At 42.0% G+C, this 19991-nt stretch overlaps 1 protein-coding gene and 1 pseudogene across 1 annotated transcript; one reads left to right on the top strand and one right to left on the bottom strand.

Moving 5' to 3' along the window:
* Positions 1-5: 5 nt before the first annotated feature.
* Positions 6-12732, bottom strand: LOC130844231 (elongator complex protein 1-like). Its single transcript, XM_057720498.1, has 4 exons — positions 11800-12732; positions 10208-10409; positions 8013-8074; positions 6-124 (listed from the first exon to the last, which is right to left on the bottom strand). Exons 1-4 carry the CDS (start codon positions 11914-11916, stop codon positions 71-73), a joined length of 435 nt encoding a protein of 144 aa, XP_057576481.1. The 5' UTR covers positions 11917-12732; the 3' UTR covers positions 6-70.
* Positions 12733-13263: 531 nt separating this feature from the next.
* On the top strand, positions 13264-18770 carry LOC130846098 (protein Abitram-like; annotated as a pseudogene).
* Positions 18771-19991: the final 1221 nt, after the last annotated feature.

The following is a 19991-nucleotide window of genomic DNA, read 5'->3' as shown; positions in this document are numbered from 1 at the left end:
TTTGGCCTCTTCCCAAAGCAAATTCATGCAAGAAGCTAAAAGCCTCCATTATTTAGTTGGTTCCATTGAATCAGCTTTGTTCAGATGCTCCAGATATCAAGAGGAAACTTCTAGAGGTTGTCTCCTGTAATCAGAGTGCATTTTAAATTGACTTTTTTAAAAACTGAGGCAGTCTTTATGAGTATAGCTTGGTGTAATTTATCATTGCTGCATATTTTAAAATATATTTTCCATATATATCTACATATATACACACATATTTGTGTGTATATACACACACATGCATACATATGAGGGATATTTCATAGTCATAATTGAAGAGGGTTTTTTAAAAATAAAACGTTAAGGAATTTTAAGGTTATTTTTGTGCATGATGTAAAAGGTGTGTTCTCACTTCAATTCACATGCAGCCGTCCAACCTTCTCAGCACCACTTGCTTAAGAGATTATTTTTTTCCCATTTTATATTCTTGCCTCCATTAAGGTTAATTGCCCATAGGTGTGTGGGTTTATTTCTGGGCTCTCTATTTTGTTCCATTGAGCATATGTCTGTTTTTGTGGCTTTATCACACTGTTTTGATTATTGTAACTTGGTAGTATCATCTGAAGTCTGGGAGACTTCTGCCTTCTGCTTTGTCCTTTTCCTCAGGATTGCTTTGGCAATCCTGGGTCTTTTATGGTTCCATGTAAATTTTAGGATTATTTGTTCTAGTTCTGTGAAAAATGTCATAGGTAAGTTGATAGGTACTATATTAAATATGTAGATAGCTTTTGGTAGTATAGCCATTTTAACATTAACTATTCCAGTTCAGGGGACTTCCTAGGAGGTGCAGTGGTTAAGAATCCACCTGCCAATTCAGGGGACACAGGTTTGATCCCTGCTCCAGGAAGATCCCACATGCCATGGAGCAGATAAGCCTGTGCACCACAACTATTGAACCCACGTGCCACAACTACTGAACCCCATGCGCCTAGAGCCTGTGATCCGCCACAAGAGAAGCCACAGCAATGAGGAGCCTGCACACCACAATGAAGAGGTAGCCCCTGCTCACTGCAGCTAGAGAAAGCCAGTGTGCAGCAACGAAGACCCAATACAGACAATAAAAATTTATTAAAAAAAAATTATTCCAGTTCAAGAGCATGGGATATCTTTCCATTTCTGTGAATCATCTTTAATTTCCCTTATTAATGTTTCATAGTTCTCAGCATATAAGTCTTTCACCTCCTTGGTCAAGTTTATTTCTAAGTATTTTCATTTGGAGGCTGCGATTTTAAAAGGTACTGTTTTTTTACATTCCCTTTCTGATAATTTCATTGTAACCGATTCCCGTGTGTTAATTTTGTATACTGCTACCCTGCTGAATTCGTTTATCAGTTCTAATACTTTTTGTGTGGAGTCTTTAAGGTTTTCTATTTATAGGATGATGTCATCTGCATATAAGGACAATTTTACCTTTTTCCTTCCAGTTGGATACCTCTTCTTTCTTTTTCTAGTCTGTTGTGGCTGGGACTTCCAATTCTGTGTTGAATACAAGTGGTGAAAGTGAGCATCCTTGTCTTGTTCCAGATTTTAGTGGGAAGGCTTTCAGCTTTTCACCATTAAGTATCATATTGGCTGTGGGTTTGTCATAAACAACTTTTATTATATTGAGATATGTTCCCTCTACATCCACTTTGGAAGGAGTTTTTATCATGAATGGATGTTCAGTTTTGTCAAGTGTTTTTTTCTGCATCTATTGAGATGATCATGTGGTTTTTGTCCTTCGTTGATGTGGTGTATCACGCTGATTGATTTTCATATGTTGAACCATCCTTGTGAACTTGGGATGAATCCCACTTGGTCACGGTGAAGGATCCTTTCTATGTGTTGTCGTATTTAGTTTGCTGATATGTTGTTGAGAATTTCTACATTTGTGTTCATCAAAGATATTGGCTTACAGTTTTCTGTTTGGTGGTCTCTTTGTCCAGTTTTGCTATCAGGGTGATGATGCCTTCATAGAATGTAGTGTTCCCTCCTCTTCAGTGTTTTGGAAGAGTTTGAGGAGGATTAGTATAAGTTCTTTGTATGTTTGGCAGAATTTACCTGTGAAGACATCCAGTTCTTTTGTTTGTAGGGAGTTTTTTAAAATTACAGATTCTATTTCATGTCTAGTGATTGTTTTTTTTTCAAATTATTTCTTCTTGATTCAATTTTGGTGGGTTCTATGTTTCTAGAAACTTGTCTGTTTCTTCTAGGCTGTTGAATTTGTTGGCATGTAATTGTTTATATTCCCTTATGGTTTTTTAATTCTTGTGTTATCAGTTGATATTTATTCTTTTTCATTTCTTATTTTATTTGGGTTCTCTCCCTTCTTTTTTCTCTTCTTGGTGTCCCTGGAGACGTTTGCCAACTCTGTTTACCCTTTCAAAGAACCAGCTCTTGATTTTATTGATTCGTTTTTTTAATCTTTACTTCCTCTCTGATCTTCATTCTTTCCTTTCTTCTGCCTACTTTGTTTTGTTTGTTCTTCTTTTTGTAATTCTTTTAAGTGGTTGCTTGAGATTTTTCTTGTTTGTTAAGGAAGGCCTGTATTGTGTAAACTTACCTCTAAGAACTGGTTTTATGCACCCCATAGATTGTTTTTTGGTTTTTTTAATCTTTATTGGAGTATAATTGCTTTACAGTATTGTGTTAGTTTCTGCTGGACAACAAAGTGAATCAGCTCTATGTATATATATCCCCTCCCTCTTGAGCCTCCCTCCCACCCTCCCTATCCCACCCCTTTAGGTCTTCACAAAGCATCAAGCTGATCTCCCTGTGCTCTGTAGCAGCTTCCCACTAGCTATCTGTTTTACATTTGGTAGTGTGTATATGTCAGTGCTACTCTCTCACTATGTCCCAGCCTCCCCTCCCCCACTGTGTCCTCAAGTCCATTCTCTATGTCTGCATCTCAATTCCTCCCCTGGCACTAGGTTCATCGGCAGCATTTTTATAGATTCCAAATATATGCATTAGCACATGGTATTTGTTTTTCTCTTTCGGACTTACTTCACTCTGTATGATAGTCTCTAGGTCCCAATTTCATTCCTTTTTATGGCTAATATTCCATTGTATATATGTACCACATCTTCTTTATCCATTCATCTGTTGATGGACATTTAGATTGCTTCCATGACCTGGCTATTGTAAACAGTACTGCAATGAACATTGGGGTGCATGTGTCTTTTTGAATTATGGTTTTCTCTGGGTATATGCCCAGTAGTGGAAGTGCTAGGTCATATGGTAATTCTATTTTTAGTTTTTCAAGGAACCTCCAATACTGTTCTCCATAGTGGCTGTGTCAATTTACATTCCCACCAGCAGTGCAAGAGGGTTCCCTTTTCTCCACACCCTCTCCAGCATTTATTGTTTTTAGACTTTTTGATGATGGCCATTCTGACCAGTGTTAGGCGATACCTCATTGTGGTTTAGATGTGCATTTCTGTAATGATTAGTGATGCTGAGCATCTTTTCATGTGTTTGTTGGCAATCAGTATGCTTTCCTTGGAGAAATGTCTGTTTAGGTCTTCCGCCCATTTTTGGATTGGGTTATTTTTTTTGATATTGAGCTACATGAGCTGCTTGTGTATTTAGAGATTAATCCTTTTGTCAGTTGCTTCGTTTACAAATAGTTCCTCCCATTCTGAGGGTTGTCTTTTTGTCTTATTTATGGTTTTCTTTGCTGTGCAAAAGCTTTCAAGTTTCATTAGGTCCCATTTTTTAATTTTTGTTTTTATTTCCATTCTGGGAGGTGGGTCATAAAGGTTCTTGCTATGGTTTATGTCATCGAGTGTTCTGCCTATGTTTTCCTCTAAGAGTTTTATAGTGTCCAGTCATATTCAAGTCTTTCATCCATTTTGTGCATCCCATAGATTCTGTATGGTTGTGTTTTCATTGTCATTTGTCTCAAGGTAATTTTTAATTTCCTTTTGATTCCTCACTGACCCACTGGTTTTTCATGGCATGTTGTTTAGTCTTTGTAAGTCCATGTAATCTTTTTTTTCTCATTTCTTTTTCTAAGGTTGATTTCTAGTTTCATGGCACTGTGGTCAGAGAAGATGCTAGAAATAATTTCTGTACTCTTAAGTTTGTTGAGGTTTGTTTTATGCCTTGGTATGTGGTCAATCCTAGACAATGTCCCATGTGTGCTTGGAAATAATGTAAATTCTGGATTTTTGGATGTAATGTCCTGAAAATACCAATTAATTCTAACTGTTCTAATGTATCATTGTATCTTTTCTATTGTATCTCTAGAAGAGATCATAGGCAAAGCGTCCTCTGATATAAATCATACCAATGTTGTCTTAGGTCAATCTTCCAAGGTAATAGAAATAAAAATAAACAAATGGGACTTTGTCAAACATACAAGCTTTCGCACAGTGAAGGAAACCATAAACAAAATGAAAAGACAACCTACAGAAATGGCAGAAAATATTTGCAGACAATGTGACAGGGGCTTAATTTCCAAAATATACAAACAGCTCATACAACTCAACAACAAAAAGAACCAAATCAAAAGATAGGCATAAGATCTAAATAGACATTTTTTCAAAGAACACATACAGATGGCCAATAGGCACATGAAAAGATGCTCAACATGCTAACCATTAGAGAAATGCAAATGAAAACTACAATGAGGTACCATGTCACACAGGTGAGAATGGCCATCACTAAAAACTCTACAAATAACATGCTGGAGAGGATGTGGAGGAAAGGGAACCCTCCTACACCACTGGTGGGAATGTAAGTTGGTGCAGCCACTATGGAAAACAGTATGGGAGGTTCCTCAGAAAACTAAAAATAGAATTACCATATGAGCCAGCAGTCCCACTCCTGGACATATATCCAGACAAAACTCTAATCCAAAAGGATACATGCACCCCTATGTTCATAGCAGCACTACTCACAATAGCCAAGGCATGGAAAAATCTAAATGTCCATCCGCAGATGAATACATAAAGAAGATGTGGTACATATATACAATGGAATACTACTCAGCCGTAAAAAAAAACAATGCCATTAGTAACAACATGGATGCAACTAGAGATTATCACACAAAGAAAAAGACATAGCATGACACAAATGAACCCATCTATGAAGCAGAAATAGACTCATGTTCAGAGCACAGACTTATGGTTTCCAAGGGGGAGGGGGCTGGAGGAGGTTGGGGTTAGCAGATGTGAGCTATTATGTATGGAATGGATAAACAACAAGGTCCTACTGTATACAGCACAGAGAACTATATTCAGTATCTTAAGATAAACCATAATGGAAAATTATTAAAAAATTATATATATGTATAACTAAATCACTTTGCTTTATAGCAAAAATTAACACATTGTAAATGAACTATTATCCTTCAATTAAAAAACTTAATGCAATTCATCTTATCACTGGTCTAAAAACAAAACAGAAAACATCTTAATTTAAGAGGCATTCAGCAAAATTCAATACCGCTTCATGATAAAAACTCTCAGAACCACAAAAAAAAAAGGAATTTCCTCAATCCAAGAGGGTAAGGACTGGCAAATTTTTGCCATAAAAGGCTAGACAGGTAATATTTTAGGCTTTTTGGGAAGACTGTCTTTGTCACAACTCCTCAAACTCTGGTTTTCAGTGCAAAAGCAGCCACAGACAATGTGTAAACAAATGGTGGAGCTATGTTCCAATAAAACTTTATTTACAAAACAGGTGGCGAGCTAGATTTGGCCTACAGGCTATAGTTTGCCAACTCCAACAACAGCCCTACCAGGTTCTCACATCTCTTAAAACTCACCCCAAACTAGCAAACATCACACTTAAGGGTGAAAGACTGAAGTTCTCCTGCTAAAATCACTCACTGTAGACAAGGCCAAGAGTTAAAAACTAGTGGCCCATACGTAGGGAGATTCCTACACATTTGTGAGTTTTTACCTCCAGGAGCGCTACCAGAACTTCTCACAGTGAATATGTACTTTAAGCAGAGGGAAGGAAAAAGCAGACATTTGAAAATACACCCAAAGCATGCTGATCTTAACAAGACCTACTCTCAAGAGACATGATTTTGGCAAAGCCTAATCAAAGTGGGTTTTACCAGGGCCTAACCAATGTGGTGGCAGGGAAATACCCAGCTCCAGCCCCCTCTAACCTTCCTGTCCTACCTAAGGAGTGAAAAAAAATGAGAAGCACTGGTGAAGTTCACAGTGGAGGCACATGCTCAAAGACCGAGACCTAATCACAGGAACACACAACACTTCTACCCAATCCCCAGCCTCATCACCATATCACTAAAGGCCTATTCATCAAATATCGTTTTATAACATGTTAGGCTTTTGACAAAAAATTACAAGGCACACAAAAGGGCTGAAAAGAGAGTTTGAAGAGAGAACAAGTATCAACCAGACTTTGATATGGCAGGGATGTTGAGATTATGAGGCTGGGAATTTAAAATGGGTACAATAGGGACTCCCCTGGTGCTGCAGTGATTTAAGAATCCACCTGCCAATGCAGGGGACACAGGTTCAATCCTTGGTCCGGGAAGATCCCACATGCCGAGGAGCACCTAAGCCTGTGCACCACAACTGCTGAGCTTGCGCTCTAAAGCCCCACTCTTTAGCGCATGAGCCACAACTACTGAAGCCCGTGTGCCTAGAGCCCGTGCTCTGCAACAAGAGGAGCCATGGCACTGAGAAGCCCGCACACCGCAGTGAAGATCCAATGCAGCCAAAAATAAAAATTAATTTATAAAAAGTAAAAAAAATTAGTATGATAAATCTGATACCTCTAACGGAAAAACACACAACATGCAAGAACAGACGAGTAATGTAAGCAGATGGGAATTCCAAGAAAGAATCAAAAAGAAATGTTAGAAATCAAAAGCAGGCAGCTTATTCATTTAATTAACCATCTTAGGTGGGATATATCTCAATGGTCTCAGCTCAATCAACCCAATATATTTTCTTTCCAGGATCTAATGATGTCACATTTTAGTTACCTTCTTTCAATCACCCTTATTACATGACAGAGAGTGAAGTATTTTAAAAGCACAACCTTGTTATGCAAATATGCCACTAGTGACAACTGTGATAAACACTTTATCATCAAAAACCAAAACTCTAGAAGGCAGGAATCCCTGGTGTCGATTATGTGCCCCTGTCCTGTTAATCTGTGGCCCATGACACTGCATAGTTTTATTATTTTCATAATAAATCCTTTAATTCTATCAAAAGCTGGTACAGGTACTAATCTTTAAACCGGCTGGAAACTTGGAACCCATCAAGCTGCCTGACATAAAAAGAGACATTCCCAATGGAGAGAATGGGAGTGAAAGCTGAAAAAGGGTGTAAAGCACCATCACTTTGGTTTAGAATGGTCTTTTCTCATTTCTACTTTGGTTAGTTAATATAAAAACTACCTTAAGGGACATTCCTGTTGGCACAATGGTTAAGAATCCTCCTGCCAATGCAGGGGACACAGGTTTGATCCCACATGCCGAGGAGCAACTAAGCCTGTATGCCACAACTACTGAGCCCATGTGCTGCAACTACTAAAGCCTGCTCACCTAGATCCCATACTCCGCAACAAGAGAAGTCACCAGACTAAGAAGACATGCACCACAACGAAGAGTAGCCCCCAACTAGCCACAACTAGAGAAAGCCTACATGCAGCAACGAAGACCCAATACAGCCAAAAGTTAAAAAAAAAAAAACAAAAAAAAACTTAATTTACACTTTCTACCAAGGTCAAGCCACTAGTGCGTATTATAGTAGAGTTCTTTGGTATTCTACCTCACAGAAATTGTAATTATTTACAAACAGATTTAGAATTTAGATTTCCAAGTCAAGAAGGCAAGATGGAAGAACTTTAGGGGAAATACAAATATCTCAGGATTTCCTAAATACCCACAGTTCCTTTCATTTTCATGATGGCTAAGGCACAACTGGGAAGGCCTTGCTTGTTGATTGGGGAGTGGAGGGTGGAGGGTGAGGGGGTTTAGAAGGGAGGAACTGAGGTACCTGGGCGTACTGTTCCAAAACTGTGGCTGCATCACTGTGCTTCCTCTGCTCCACTAGCTTCCCTGCAAAGACAATAAGCATTTGACCATAGTTGGCTTACTAGGAACAGTATTACCAAAGCGCAAGTTGAAACACTTTTGGTGGTACTTTTTAAACCAAAATGGTCTCCTGCAAATTGGAGATTGAGCTCTACACACTATACAGTCAAAATGAACTGCTTTCAAATAGCATTTTCAAACGTGTCCCCCAAGACTGTTGAAAGGATAATAAAAGGCAAGAGCGAGAAACCATCCTGAGGTCAAGTACACTTGTGAAGCACTGGGTAAGCCAGAGTTAAGCACTCTTCTGTGAAATGCTTCACTAACAGGTCTTTACTGTGCATCAAACCATGTACCCTGTGAACTTCTGAGAGAGATACAGGCAGGGATACCACGGAGCCCTATCTTAAATGGCAGTACAATCGAAATTTAGCATGGGATGTGAAAAGCATATATAGTCAAAATCAGCCATGAAAAATGCTTACAAAGGTGCACATGTGGGAAACGGACCCAGCACCTCTCACTAATCCACGTTTCCCTCTAATAGGAAGAGGCTGCCGTTTCTTTGGTTAGCACTAGATGGGGGCCGCTGGCTTATGTCAGGGGTTTTGCGGTAGCTTCAGATCTAAGAATCACTCTCAGCCCAGCTGAGATAATTACACTATGAGAGGCACACAGAACCCAGAGTTAACTAACGGGTGGGGGAGAGTCACGTCTCCCATCTTATGGGCGATGTTATCATGGGCATAGTATCACTGACATAACCAGGAAGAGTCACCACCACTATTTAAAGAGCTATCTCTTCTTTCTTTTGTTGACATGTGTAAACTGCCTAGTTACATGCAAACACACACACACAAATGTACACGTGAAGTCACTCGACCTAATAACATTTCTCAAAAATCTTTGGCCACTGTCGTCTTCATCTTTTCTTGCTAAGCATCTGGAAGAACTAGGTTACGCCATTATAAGCCATGACAGACAGCAAGCTAAGAGTTGAAAAGAATGTAAGAGAAGATAATAGATCCCAAGAACAGAGCTAGAAAGGATAAACTACAAACAACATGTTTCTAGAGCAGAAGTATCAGTGGAGCCGGAATGAAGAGTTAATAGGACTCAAATAAGGACTTCTCATACTTGTAAAAAGAGTTCCGGTTGGAAACTGAAAGGGCTAATAGAAGAGTCCACAGATCTAATAACCAGAAAATGCCAGGAAAAGAAAAGTGATAATCTCACACATTTTTTATAATCCCAAGGGAAAAAAAAAACCCAATGTGAAATAACTAGAGAGAATATGGACACACATTTAACAGGATATAGTTTGGAATTTTTTTCAGGACTGTTTTTTCTGGGGAGATCATAACAACATTTACAAGACTCTTGAAAAGGTAGGGGGAAAAGTACCAGCCACTCACTCACCTCAAGCGCGGGTGAGAGGGCCAGAGCCCTACCCGTCTCTTCTCCCGGGCACTCTGGGAATGCCAATCCACTCTAAGAAATCAGGCTCTGGAAGACCTCACCTCCGGTACAGGAGTCCCCTAGACCCTGGAACAGCTAAACTGCCTTTGCTTTCAGACTGCTTACACATTTGGCCTCATTTCTGAAAAGTGCCACTACGGTTTCCGTGTGTAAAGTGATCTATCGGGTATATCTGAATATCCCGACCCCCAAATTCATCTTTACATTCTCCCAAGGAACATGGATGGGTACCCAGCTACACTGTACTGGGTGTACCTGTAAGACGTGAGTCTCTGTGAATGAGGTGGAGAAAAGTGCCAGCCAGGTCATTTCCAACTTTAAGTGTTCTCTCATGATTCCAGCTTTTCCCCTCCCAAGGACGGGAACGCAGATGTGCAGAAAATCCGCCTGCAACTGTCCCCCTGAGAGCCAGCAGAGCCGCACGTGGGAGGGCGTGTCGGCGCTGAGAGAGAGGAGGGAACTGCTTTCTTTCTCGTGCTGTTGTGTCTGGGGACTCCTGCAGCAGCTCAGCCACAGCTCTACCTGAGAAGCCATTCCTAACGAACCTTTATCAGTGCCGTGAGAGTGCATTGCGGCGTGCTGCCTCACACACACTTGCAAAACTGCCAAACAAACCCACAGAAACACAGAACCACTGGAGGAGCTCTCAGTTTGGAGAACCTAAATGACTGTGTTTACCTGCCAGAGTTCTGCCCAGGCCAGCCAGCTGGTCTTTGGTCAGGTGAAGCTGGGCTGCCACACAGAGAGCTTGCTGCCAGCTGCCACAAGCCAGAAAGGCGCTGAGAGCTTTCTCGTGGGCACCGCAGCGGGCAAACACGAGCCCCGCGGGCTCACAGAGGTGCTCCTGCAGCAGGTGTTCCCCGTGAGCAATGCTGATGTCCTGGGACAGGAGGAGACATGGGTTGGTGAGCAAGGTGGTAACTGCTGTTTTTTAATCTCCAAGGTAGGCTGCCTTGGTCATTATGCTTGAAACTCCCTGGGATTACTTAGAAACCCCCTGTGGATGACCATTCAAACCCTTACTGAGGGGACTTCCCTGGTGGTCCAGTGCTCCCAAGGCAGGCAGCCCAGGTTCCATCCCTGGTCAGGGAACTAGATCCCACATGCCTCAACTAGAAAAGATCCCTGGTGCTGCGACTAAAAGATCCCGCACGCCGAAACTAAGACCTGATGCATCCAAATAAATAAATAAATAAATAAGTTGTTTCAAAACAAAACCAAAAAACCTAACTGAGGATGTGCCATGTATTCATCCAACGAATAATTACTGCGTACTGTTCAGGGCAGCGGGAGTAACACAGCAATGCAGAGAATAAAACCAAACAAGCAAAAAAGACACAAACCCCACAAAAAAACAAACACAAGAAGCACTACCAAGTTCCTGCTCTTGTGTGAAAGAGAATGGACTTATAAACACAATATGGTCAATGACATAACAGCAGACGGTGGTAAAGGGACAGAGCGATGGGAGTGCTACTTCAGAGGGCTGTGAGGAGAAGAAGCCATGTGAAGAGTCAGAGGACAGGATCTCACTCCAAGAGCACAGAAAGCACCATGGCCATCAGGCAGGAATGGGTATGGAATACACAGGAAGGCGTGACAAGAAGGCAGGGACGACTGAAGAGTTTAGAAGGACAGGAGGGCGAAAGGAAGGGGAGGTGGAGGGCTGGCGGCGGCAGCTGATGCTAAAGGAGCAGGCAGGGGCCAGATCGCAGAACGACGTGAGCAGTGTGTGGACAAGCTGAAAACGGTGGTGCTGACGGCACGGGCTCCGTATCCCAGGTCGGCCCCTTCAGGTCCCAGGTCCTCAGGCAAGGGCTTTTCCTCATTTGAAAACTGTGCCCCACATCTATCAGCTTGTTGTGAGAATTATAATACAGTTAGCTGATAAGCAAAGTGTCTGGCATATGTGAAAAGCTAAACAGATGTTTGTTTAAGCAATCAAACCAAGCTTTATGCAGAAATACATGGGAAAGATCAGCACTACTGAGGATGCTCAGTGAGGCGGGGCTGGAGGAGGGGCGGGGGCGAGCCGCCATGGTATTGCCGAGGAGGATCCAGAGACAGTGCCTAGGTTTCCGGCCTGGACAAGTTCTTCAGAAGAGGAACAGGTCCCGGCAGTTCTCCCAGATAAGAAGTTCAAGACAAGGCCAATTAGTTTGAAGAGAAACCCCGAAACCAAGGACAGGGTCAGGGACTCGGGATCCTCATCCCTTTCCAACGAAAGCACAGAGCAAACTCAGGAGCGCCTCATTTCACATGCTACACACCTTGTACTGCTGCGAGTTTGGTGGATATAACTTCAGAGCTTCGTTATACAAGTTTTTATCCTTTATTAAGTTTAAGCATTCTGGGAAGTACTCCGGTCCTACAGGAATAAGATTCATACACACACAAGCTTAAGACTTGGGAAGCATCATGGATTTCATTTCTACCAACGGTCCCTACATAAAATCAACAAGGGACCTTTTTAAGACCTGCATAATTAGAGTATCTGCAGGACGGAATGTAGGCACGTGAGCCTTAATGAGCACCACTGCAGATTCTGAGGTATGCAAAGCACTAACTGGGATCAGAGTTCTGCTTAAAAGGAATTTTACACTACCCCTGATAAACGACCACCCAGCCCAGTGTCTGCACAACCTCCTTAATAAGAATCACCTGGGGAGCTAATGAACCGTACACATGCCTGAGCCCAGCTGAACGAGATTCTCCAAGCAAGCCAAAAGCTGAATGCTTAACGAGCACGCCAGGTGACTCTTCCTTGTCCCCGTCTCAGCCCTCAGGAAAGACCATAGCTGCGGAAGCCCGAGGCTCCAGCACTGGTCGGGGATGGGGTGAAGCACAACACCGGCATCGTGCTGGTTCTACTCCATGTCACTGCCAATCCAAACTGTGTCTTTCATGCCACTGCCACGAGGCATGGCCACTCAGGCAACCTGGGCCTCCTTCAGGTGTCTGCAGACACCGCAGAAGAGTGAATTATCAACCAATTTTGATGTTAAGACACAAGTCAATTTCGCAGGTGATGACTCCTGACTCAAAAGGATCCGCTCTGTCTTCTCAGCTGTGGAGCTCCTCCAGTTCATTCAAGACATTTGCTTTACCCTCAGCTTTTCAAAACATGATAAAAATAAGGTGTGCATACACGATTGTTAACATTTTCAGGTGTGGAAATTGAAATCAGTCTGTCTAACATTTGATTTCACTTTATACCCTACCCAGTTCTAAAGAATATTTGAAGCAGAAATAAAGAGAAATAAACACACCTCTCGCTGTCCGCCCGCTGGGTCTCCCGGCCGCCGGGCCGCTCGGCCGCTCCACCTCCTGGGGAAGCGGCTGAAACCACACTAAGCGGCCACCAGCAGCACGGACCCCGCGAGCAAGGTGAAGTTGGAATCCCGCGCCCGGTGCTACCGTGACGTCCCGAGGCGAAGGGGGCGTGGCCGGACATCTACGCGCCCAGGCAAGTGCAGAGAGGAGCTGCATTCGCCTCCGTCCGTTATCCCTACGTCCTCCTGCGCAGCCTATTGTATTTGAGCTCCCGCTTTGACGTCAGACCCCAAAGCACAGCAATCAGCGCCAGTGAGCAGAGCTTGCGCGGCCAGCGGAGCCGCGCGCGGGCGCACCGCACGTGTCCCCGCCCACCCGCTGGAAAGATATCCTCCTTCCCGGGGGAGCGGGTGGAAGCTTCCAGACCGCGGAGGGCGGGGTTTGCAGCACCTGAGGTCGCCATGGCTACCGAGCCCGAGGCCTCGGGGGCCACCAGGGCTGCGGAGCCCTCAGTGCCTTCGCTTGTAGATCCTTACTTCACTCGCTGGTACAAAGCGGGTAAGAGCATAGTGATGTCAGTCTCTCTGGGTGCCTTTGGTCTGACACCATAGGGACTGTGCTGACAGATCATAAGCCACACGCGCCCTCCCCAGCGCTTCCTCCCCACGTCAGAAGGAACTGGGTCTCTCTGCTCCCCTCTAGGCCAAGGGAATGGCATTTGCAAAGAGGTGGAAAAACAGCAGGGTGCATCCTGGGTTGGGCGAGTGCGGTGCGAGTTCACGAGGGTGGGTTGCTGGCGAGAAGATGGTAGACTAAGGTGAGATCCCCGAGGGAGGCAGGAGCTGGACTGCAATCTCCTTGAGTGCCTGAAGGGATCTGAGGGGCTCAGTCCTCCAGAAGAGGCCACACATAAAATGATTTCAATAATTAGGTCGAAACTAAGGTACAGGCACAGGGATGGAGAGAAGAGGGTGGGTTGGAATTCAGGCATTTAGAAAGCAGAATCGAACAATTTTACTTAAATGTATTACACATTTGCTGCTTAGAGGTAGGTACCGTGTTGTACAGCCTTGTGTGCCCAGCAAATATCAGTGCTGAGAGCATCGTTGGGGACCCTCCTCTAGCCCATACCTGCTCCCCTTCACTCAGGGATAATAGGTGTACTCATCTTTTACAATATTGAAGTATTTTACAGTAGCATACATTTTATTAGCCAAACAGTGTAACCAACTGTCCGGTTTACCGGAGACTGAGGGTTTTCCCGGAATGCGTTACTTTCACCGCTAACGTCAGGACAGTCCTGGGAACCCAAGATCAGTTAGTCACTCCAAAGTTGACCAACAAAACATGCTACTATGTTATATAAAGAATGCACACTACTAATCACTTTTTCCTAACAGAAATAACGAGTGTATTCTTAAAGTGAGGATAAAACAAGATGGAGAAAAGTTATTCATCATTTTAACAATGAATGAATAATTCCATCTGACCAGATATCTTTAAATACTTTATAGGAAGCATTTAGGTGTATCTTTTTGAGTTTTGAAGGGATACCAGTGACATATGTGTTCAGTCTTCATGATTAACCACCTCTATGAACCAAAGAAAGTACCACATAGTGGTAGTAAATATTGACTCAACAGCCTTCAGACTTTTTCATTTCTTCTAGATGTCAAAGGAAAACCCTGTGAGGACCACTGTATACTACAGCATTCTAACCGGTAAGCAAGTTGGTATGGTCTTGTATTAAATGAATATCTTCCAGTGTATTGTGATGGTATTATTTATAATAGGAGTTTGGTTGACGAGAATGAGTCTTTCAGTGCCTACTCTAAACAATGAAACTTGATTACCCAAACATCCAAGTGGAGGACCACACCCTCAGTCCGCTACTACCTCAAGTAACCAGGCTGTGCCTGACCACTGAATCGCCAAAGCCCATGGAGAGGGCTAGGGTAGAAGCACAGATGGTGTCCTGTGCATACGGGCATGCCTTACTTCTCTCTCTGCTGCCTCAGTGCTATCTAAACACCTCTGGTGCTCTTCCCTTTTGGAGGAAGGAAATTGAGTCCCATTTTCTCCATTTTTATTATTGCATTTTCTTCAGTTAAGCTCCAGTAGTAGCCAGAGGAACATGGTGGGAAGTGATAGGCTGACTAAACACATGTCAGCTCAGCTATTCTCGTGCCAATAGGAATACTGTGTTACCGGAGGAGAATGATAACAGGCAATAACACAGGGTCCATTTTTGCTCCTCGTAGAATATGTGTCATCACACTGGCAGGATCTCATCCAGTTCTTCAAAGTGGAAAAACAATTAAAAGCATTTCTTATCAAATCAGTACCAACTGTAGCAGACTTCAGAACAAAGTCTCTGGGAAATTTAAGCGGGTATGTTCCTGTATTTCTCTCCTTAAATCCTCTATTATCATCATAATGGTAGAGCCAGCCAGTCCTAGAACCCAGTCAGGTGTGCTCAGCATACTTCCTTGGCAGTTAGAGATGGTGTGAAGTATATTTTATAAAGAAATTCTCAGACCAAAACAATGAGGTATTTCAGAAGGTATGTTACCTGTCATAGTAGGCTCTGTACCACCATCCCTGTCATCCCCAGGATGAAGGATGGAGGAGGTGGGCCTTTGAAAGAACAGCTCTAATACCAATATAACAAGATATTTTGTCCCTTCTCATTTTATTAAGCCAGTATTTCGAATTCTATTAAAAGTTAGGTGATCGATACTTCTTTATCATATATTTTCACATGTGAACTTAAAAAAAAGTCCTGAGGTAGGGGGAAAAAATCAATCTGAGAAAATATCCAGCATTTGCTTCAAATCATTTCCCATTCCTAAGTCATTGCCGATTTAATACATGTGTAGCTACACCCTCCACCTCCACACAGTGTTCAGTTATAGAAAATGTTACCTCTGCCCTCTACAACTCTAGGCAAGATGGACATTTTATTATCAAAGGAGGGTATCCCACCAAGGACAATTCAGTACCACACTAGAGTATCCTGACAAACCCCCTGGATAGGAAAGTTTCAGTGGATGATTTAGGTCCTTCATTTACCGAGTTCATACTAAGAGTTTCTGCTGATTGCCCTCACTGTTCTAGAAGACCTTGTTTATACTCCCCTTTGTAGGCCGGAAGGCCCCTAATAACCTGCCTTGTAATTATTGATTTTTCCTCACTTGGGGAAGCAAATGGACTTTAAAAAGCATGGACCATTCTTAAAGGTCTACAAATTACAAGTAAAATACTTAGTGCTTGTGATGTTCCTGTGATAAATCTTTGTCCAAAATAGTAACACTGTTGTTACTACTGAGGGACAGAGAGGGACCTGCATATGGAACCCACTGTAGATAAGCTGTGATCACATCTCAGCACTGCCCATCGTTTATTCTCCCAAGGGAGGTGACAAAAAGGGGTTAAAACACTTCTTTCTGACACAGACTCAGTGGAAGACAAACCATCTGGGCAGAATCCCCAGCCCCTCCTGCCAAAAGTGGGGAGTCACACTGCCTAGTATTTGAAACAAAGTACCCACAGGCAGAGGAGTGAAGTGCCTGTGGTAACACCTGAATGCTGTCTAATAATGTGAGTGGGAAAGAGGCCATAAAGAACAGCATCTTGACCTCAACTGTTCACTGCAGTAGAAATTCTGGAAAAAAAGAGCAACACATGAGACATGCTTGCATCCATTTCCCATGAGCATCCTTGTAGACATTTGTCAGAACCTCTCCAGATATATCCACAGAGTGGAGTACATGAAGCTGTAACCGTGCCACAACTTTCAAACAGATATGTGTGAAAATGTAGCATTTGCTAGTGGGTTATAAGATAATGGTTACTTACTCTTTTCTGCTACTAAAACTTTTCTATTTTTTTCCAAATTTTCCTCAAAATGCATTTTTTTAAATTAGAAGAATTTCCCTTCTTCAAAAAGCCTTAGTGATTGACCCCAGTAAAAAGTTCTTTTATCTATTAAGATTTAATATAAAAATACGGTAGGAGTCTTAATGAAACTAACTTTGTAGAATATTGCTGTCTCTATAATGTTGAATTTTATATTATTGCTTATTAATAAGGTTTTCCTACCCCTGTGAAGTCTTTACACTTGGCTATGTGCAGCTTTCTCATGTACAGTTAAAGTATAAGATAAAATATATTCTTAATATACACGGGTGAGTCAAAAAGTATCCACACTCTGGCTGTAGAATTTTAATTAACTTTTATAAAAGACAACTATAACATTTTTTGACATAATCTCCTTGCTTTACAATATATCTGGTCCATCTCTCAACAAGCTTTCATATTCCCTCATTAAAAAATGTTTTAGGATGAGCTGTGAGCCACGAATGCACCACTGTCTTCACGTCTTTATGTGGATGGGCGTCCGGCTCCTTCTTGATGGCTAACATTTGTGAGACCTTCCTTGAACTTCTCTAGCCATTCATATACACTTCTTCGTGAGAAAACACTGTCTCCATACTGCACACAAAGTCTTCGATAAATAACGGCACCAGGTACACCCTCAGACCACAAAAAACGAATCACTGCACGCTGCTCTTGTTTCATGCAGATCACAAGTAGGGCATCCATGTTTGCTCGCATGGCAGTTACAAGTGAACTGATGTAACACGTTCACACCTGCACAGCAGTGACTGGGGAGACAGTAGCCTTGAACGGAAAGTGCTGATAAGACAGTGCAGCCAACAGAAGTTTTAATATAACCAGAGTGTGGATAATTTTTGACTCACCCTCATAATTAAACTACCTATTGTCACATGTCTTAGTATTCTTTTGCCCCTAGAGCCTAGTGTGGTGCATTTAATATATAAATATTTGAATAAATGAGTGGTTTCTCTGTACTTAAATCATTTTTATTTGAAACAGTAATTCCAGGAATATATCCTGTTGTAACTCTGAGGGCTGCCTCACAAAGAAAAGTGAAAATGTACATCCATTAATTTTTTCTTCCCTTTTATTATCAGGGGGCACAGTTTCTAACAGAACTTGCACCTCTGTGTAAGATTTACTGCTCAGATGGAGAAGAATACACCATATCTAGGTGAGTTACTTTTTCATCCCAGTTTTGGAGAAACAAAGGAGGTAATATTTTTCTTCAAAGCAGTTTTTTCTTTAAATAGCTGTGTTAGAGGACGGTTGATGGAAGTGAATGAAAACATTCTCCGTAAGCCATCTCTTCTTCAAGAGAAGGTAAAAGGGGCTGGGGAAGTATGATCCCATCCACATACTTTTTATCTGAGTTTTTAACATTGGACAGTATTAAATATTCTATTTCCCTTCTAGCCATCCACCGAAGGCTAATTGCAGTTGTGCTGCCCAAATTTGAAGAAAGTAAAAGCATAACAGAAGGGTTACTGACACAAAAACAGTATGAAGTCGTGGTGAAACGCGTCAGTGCCACAACAGCTACCTCTTGAGTCCTGAGCTGGAGTAAAAAGTAGCCCAGCATTCTTCTCCTTACCTGTACTACCAGCTGGTGCACTAAGGAAGAACCAGCATAGGTGAAGCATACTTCACACCTGGCCATTCGCAGGGAGGCCTGATCTTAAAACCTGATCTGGTTTTCCTTCTTTGTCTTGCATAACAAGCCTTGATTCCATTTTGTCTTCAACCTCCCAGACCTGCCTGCCCACGTACTCACTCTCTTCTTTCACTTTTCTCTTTCTGGCAACAGCTGGCAAGCAAGAGACGTTTTCTGATTAAACACCAATAAACAAAGCATGTTGAAGAAAATTTGAAAAAGACACAAAAGACAGCAAAATAAAAATAATTTACCCATCATCCTGTAGCCCTAGTAAATACTAGGTTTTGACGCAATTCTGTTCGAATGTTATGGCATGGTTATTGTTTTTGCCTCAATTTTCCATCACTTTGAACTTGAGAAACAACTGGCCTCTCTTAACCCAATCTGCTTCAGTGTGACACCACCGAAACGTCTGCTCGCAACCCTTTTTCCCAACTCCTCCCCCTTAGGTTGCAGGGAAGAGGCAGGGTGTAGAGTGTACCTTCTCTGTTCCTTTGGGTTGGCCTTCATCTCTGAACAATGTAGCAGTGTAACACTGGCTTGTTAATGAGGTACACATGAAAAGGCTTTGAAAGGAGCTTTGGTAACGTGGAGGTATTGTAATGTGATGTTAAGTAACGCATTTGTGGTCACTCAGTCTCACACTCTAGTTACAGGGTAACCAGCACAGAAGTTACTGTAATTCAAAGACATGGATGCCTTTGAACAGAACAAAAGCTTTCACATCATTTAAAAAAGAAAAAACTATGACTTTATGGTTTAAGATTGTATACTTGTTTACACTGAATTTCAAATAAAAGGACTTTTAAAGTTGTTATTTTTCCTTAAGGGCTGCAACACATACATACATATAAATATTTCTGTTTTTAAATAAAACGATTATCCTTGATGTGTAGATTCTTTTGGTTCTCCATCATCTTGTGCTGTTGAAGTCATAAGTTATCTGTTTCCTATCCCCACTTGCATTTAAATAAGAGACTATTCTCATTTCAGGTATGTAAACTATTTTGTAAATAAAATTTTAAAATTATTTTTGACTCACAAGGGAACTTCTTTAACCCTACCTCTCCCCTAAGTATACCCAGCAGACGTGATGCAGGAACTCTGTGAGCATCTCCTCTGAGAGTGCGATGAGCTGAAAATGTAAGCACAAGCCAGCAAATCCCCATGTCAGGAAGCACGAATGACTGCCAGAGATGTTGTAAAACAAAGGTACTAGAGATATTAGGAGACTTACATATCTATTTTACATACAACATTACTTCACATCATTCTCCCATTCATTCCATTGTAATTTAAGAGAATATTTTGGTTTCAGGGGAAAAAAAATCGTGTTTGATGATTTTTATGACGGTCATAACCAAGATGAGTGCATCCCCTTTTCTCCCCAAGGCCTACAGTACATTCAGGTTTCCTTCAATAAAATACTGACTAGCTAGTTGGTAGCACTGTGGTTCTTCAGGATCTTGTGCCTGCTGATGGCCTTGGCGACCCAGATCACGACCATCAGACAAGCTCCTAGAACCACTGCCGTTTGGCAACAGACATGTCCCATTAGATTTCAAAATAAATTTCAAAGCATTGGGATAAAAGCGCAGAAAACCAAAGTTAACTAGACTAGACTACATCATA

The sequence above is a fragment of the Hippopotamus amphibius genome, chromosome 2, assembly GCF_030028045.1.
Source record: "Hippopotamus amphibius kiboko isolate mHipAmp2 chromosome 2, mHipAmp2.hap2, whole genome shotgun sequence".
NCBI classification, from domain to species: domain Eukaryota; kingdom Metazoa; phylum Chordata; class Mammalia; order Artiodactyla; family Hippopotamidae; genus Hippopotamus; species Hippopotamus amphibius.
Note: the sequence above shows the minus strand (reverse complement) of the source record. Positions and strands in the feature narration are given on the sequence as shown.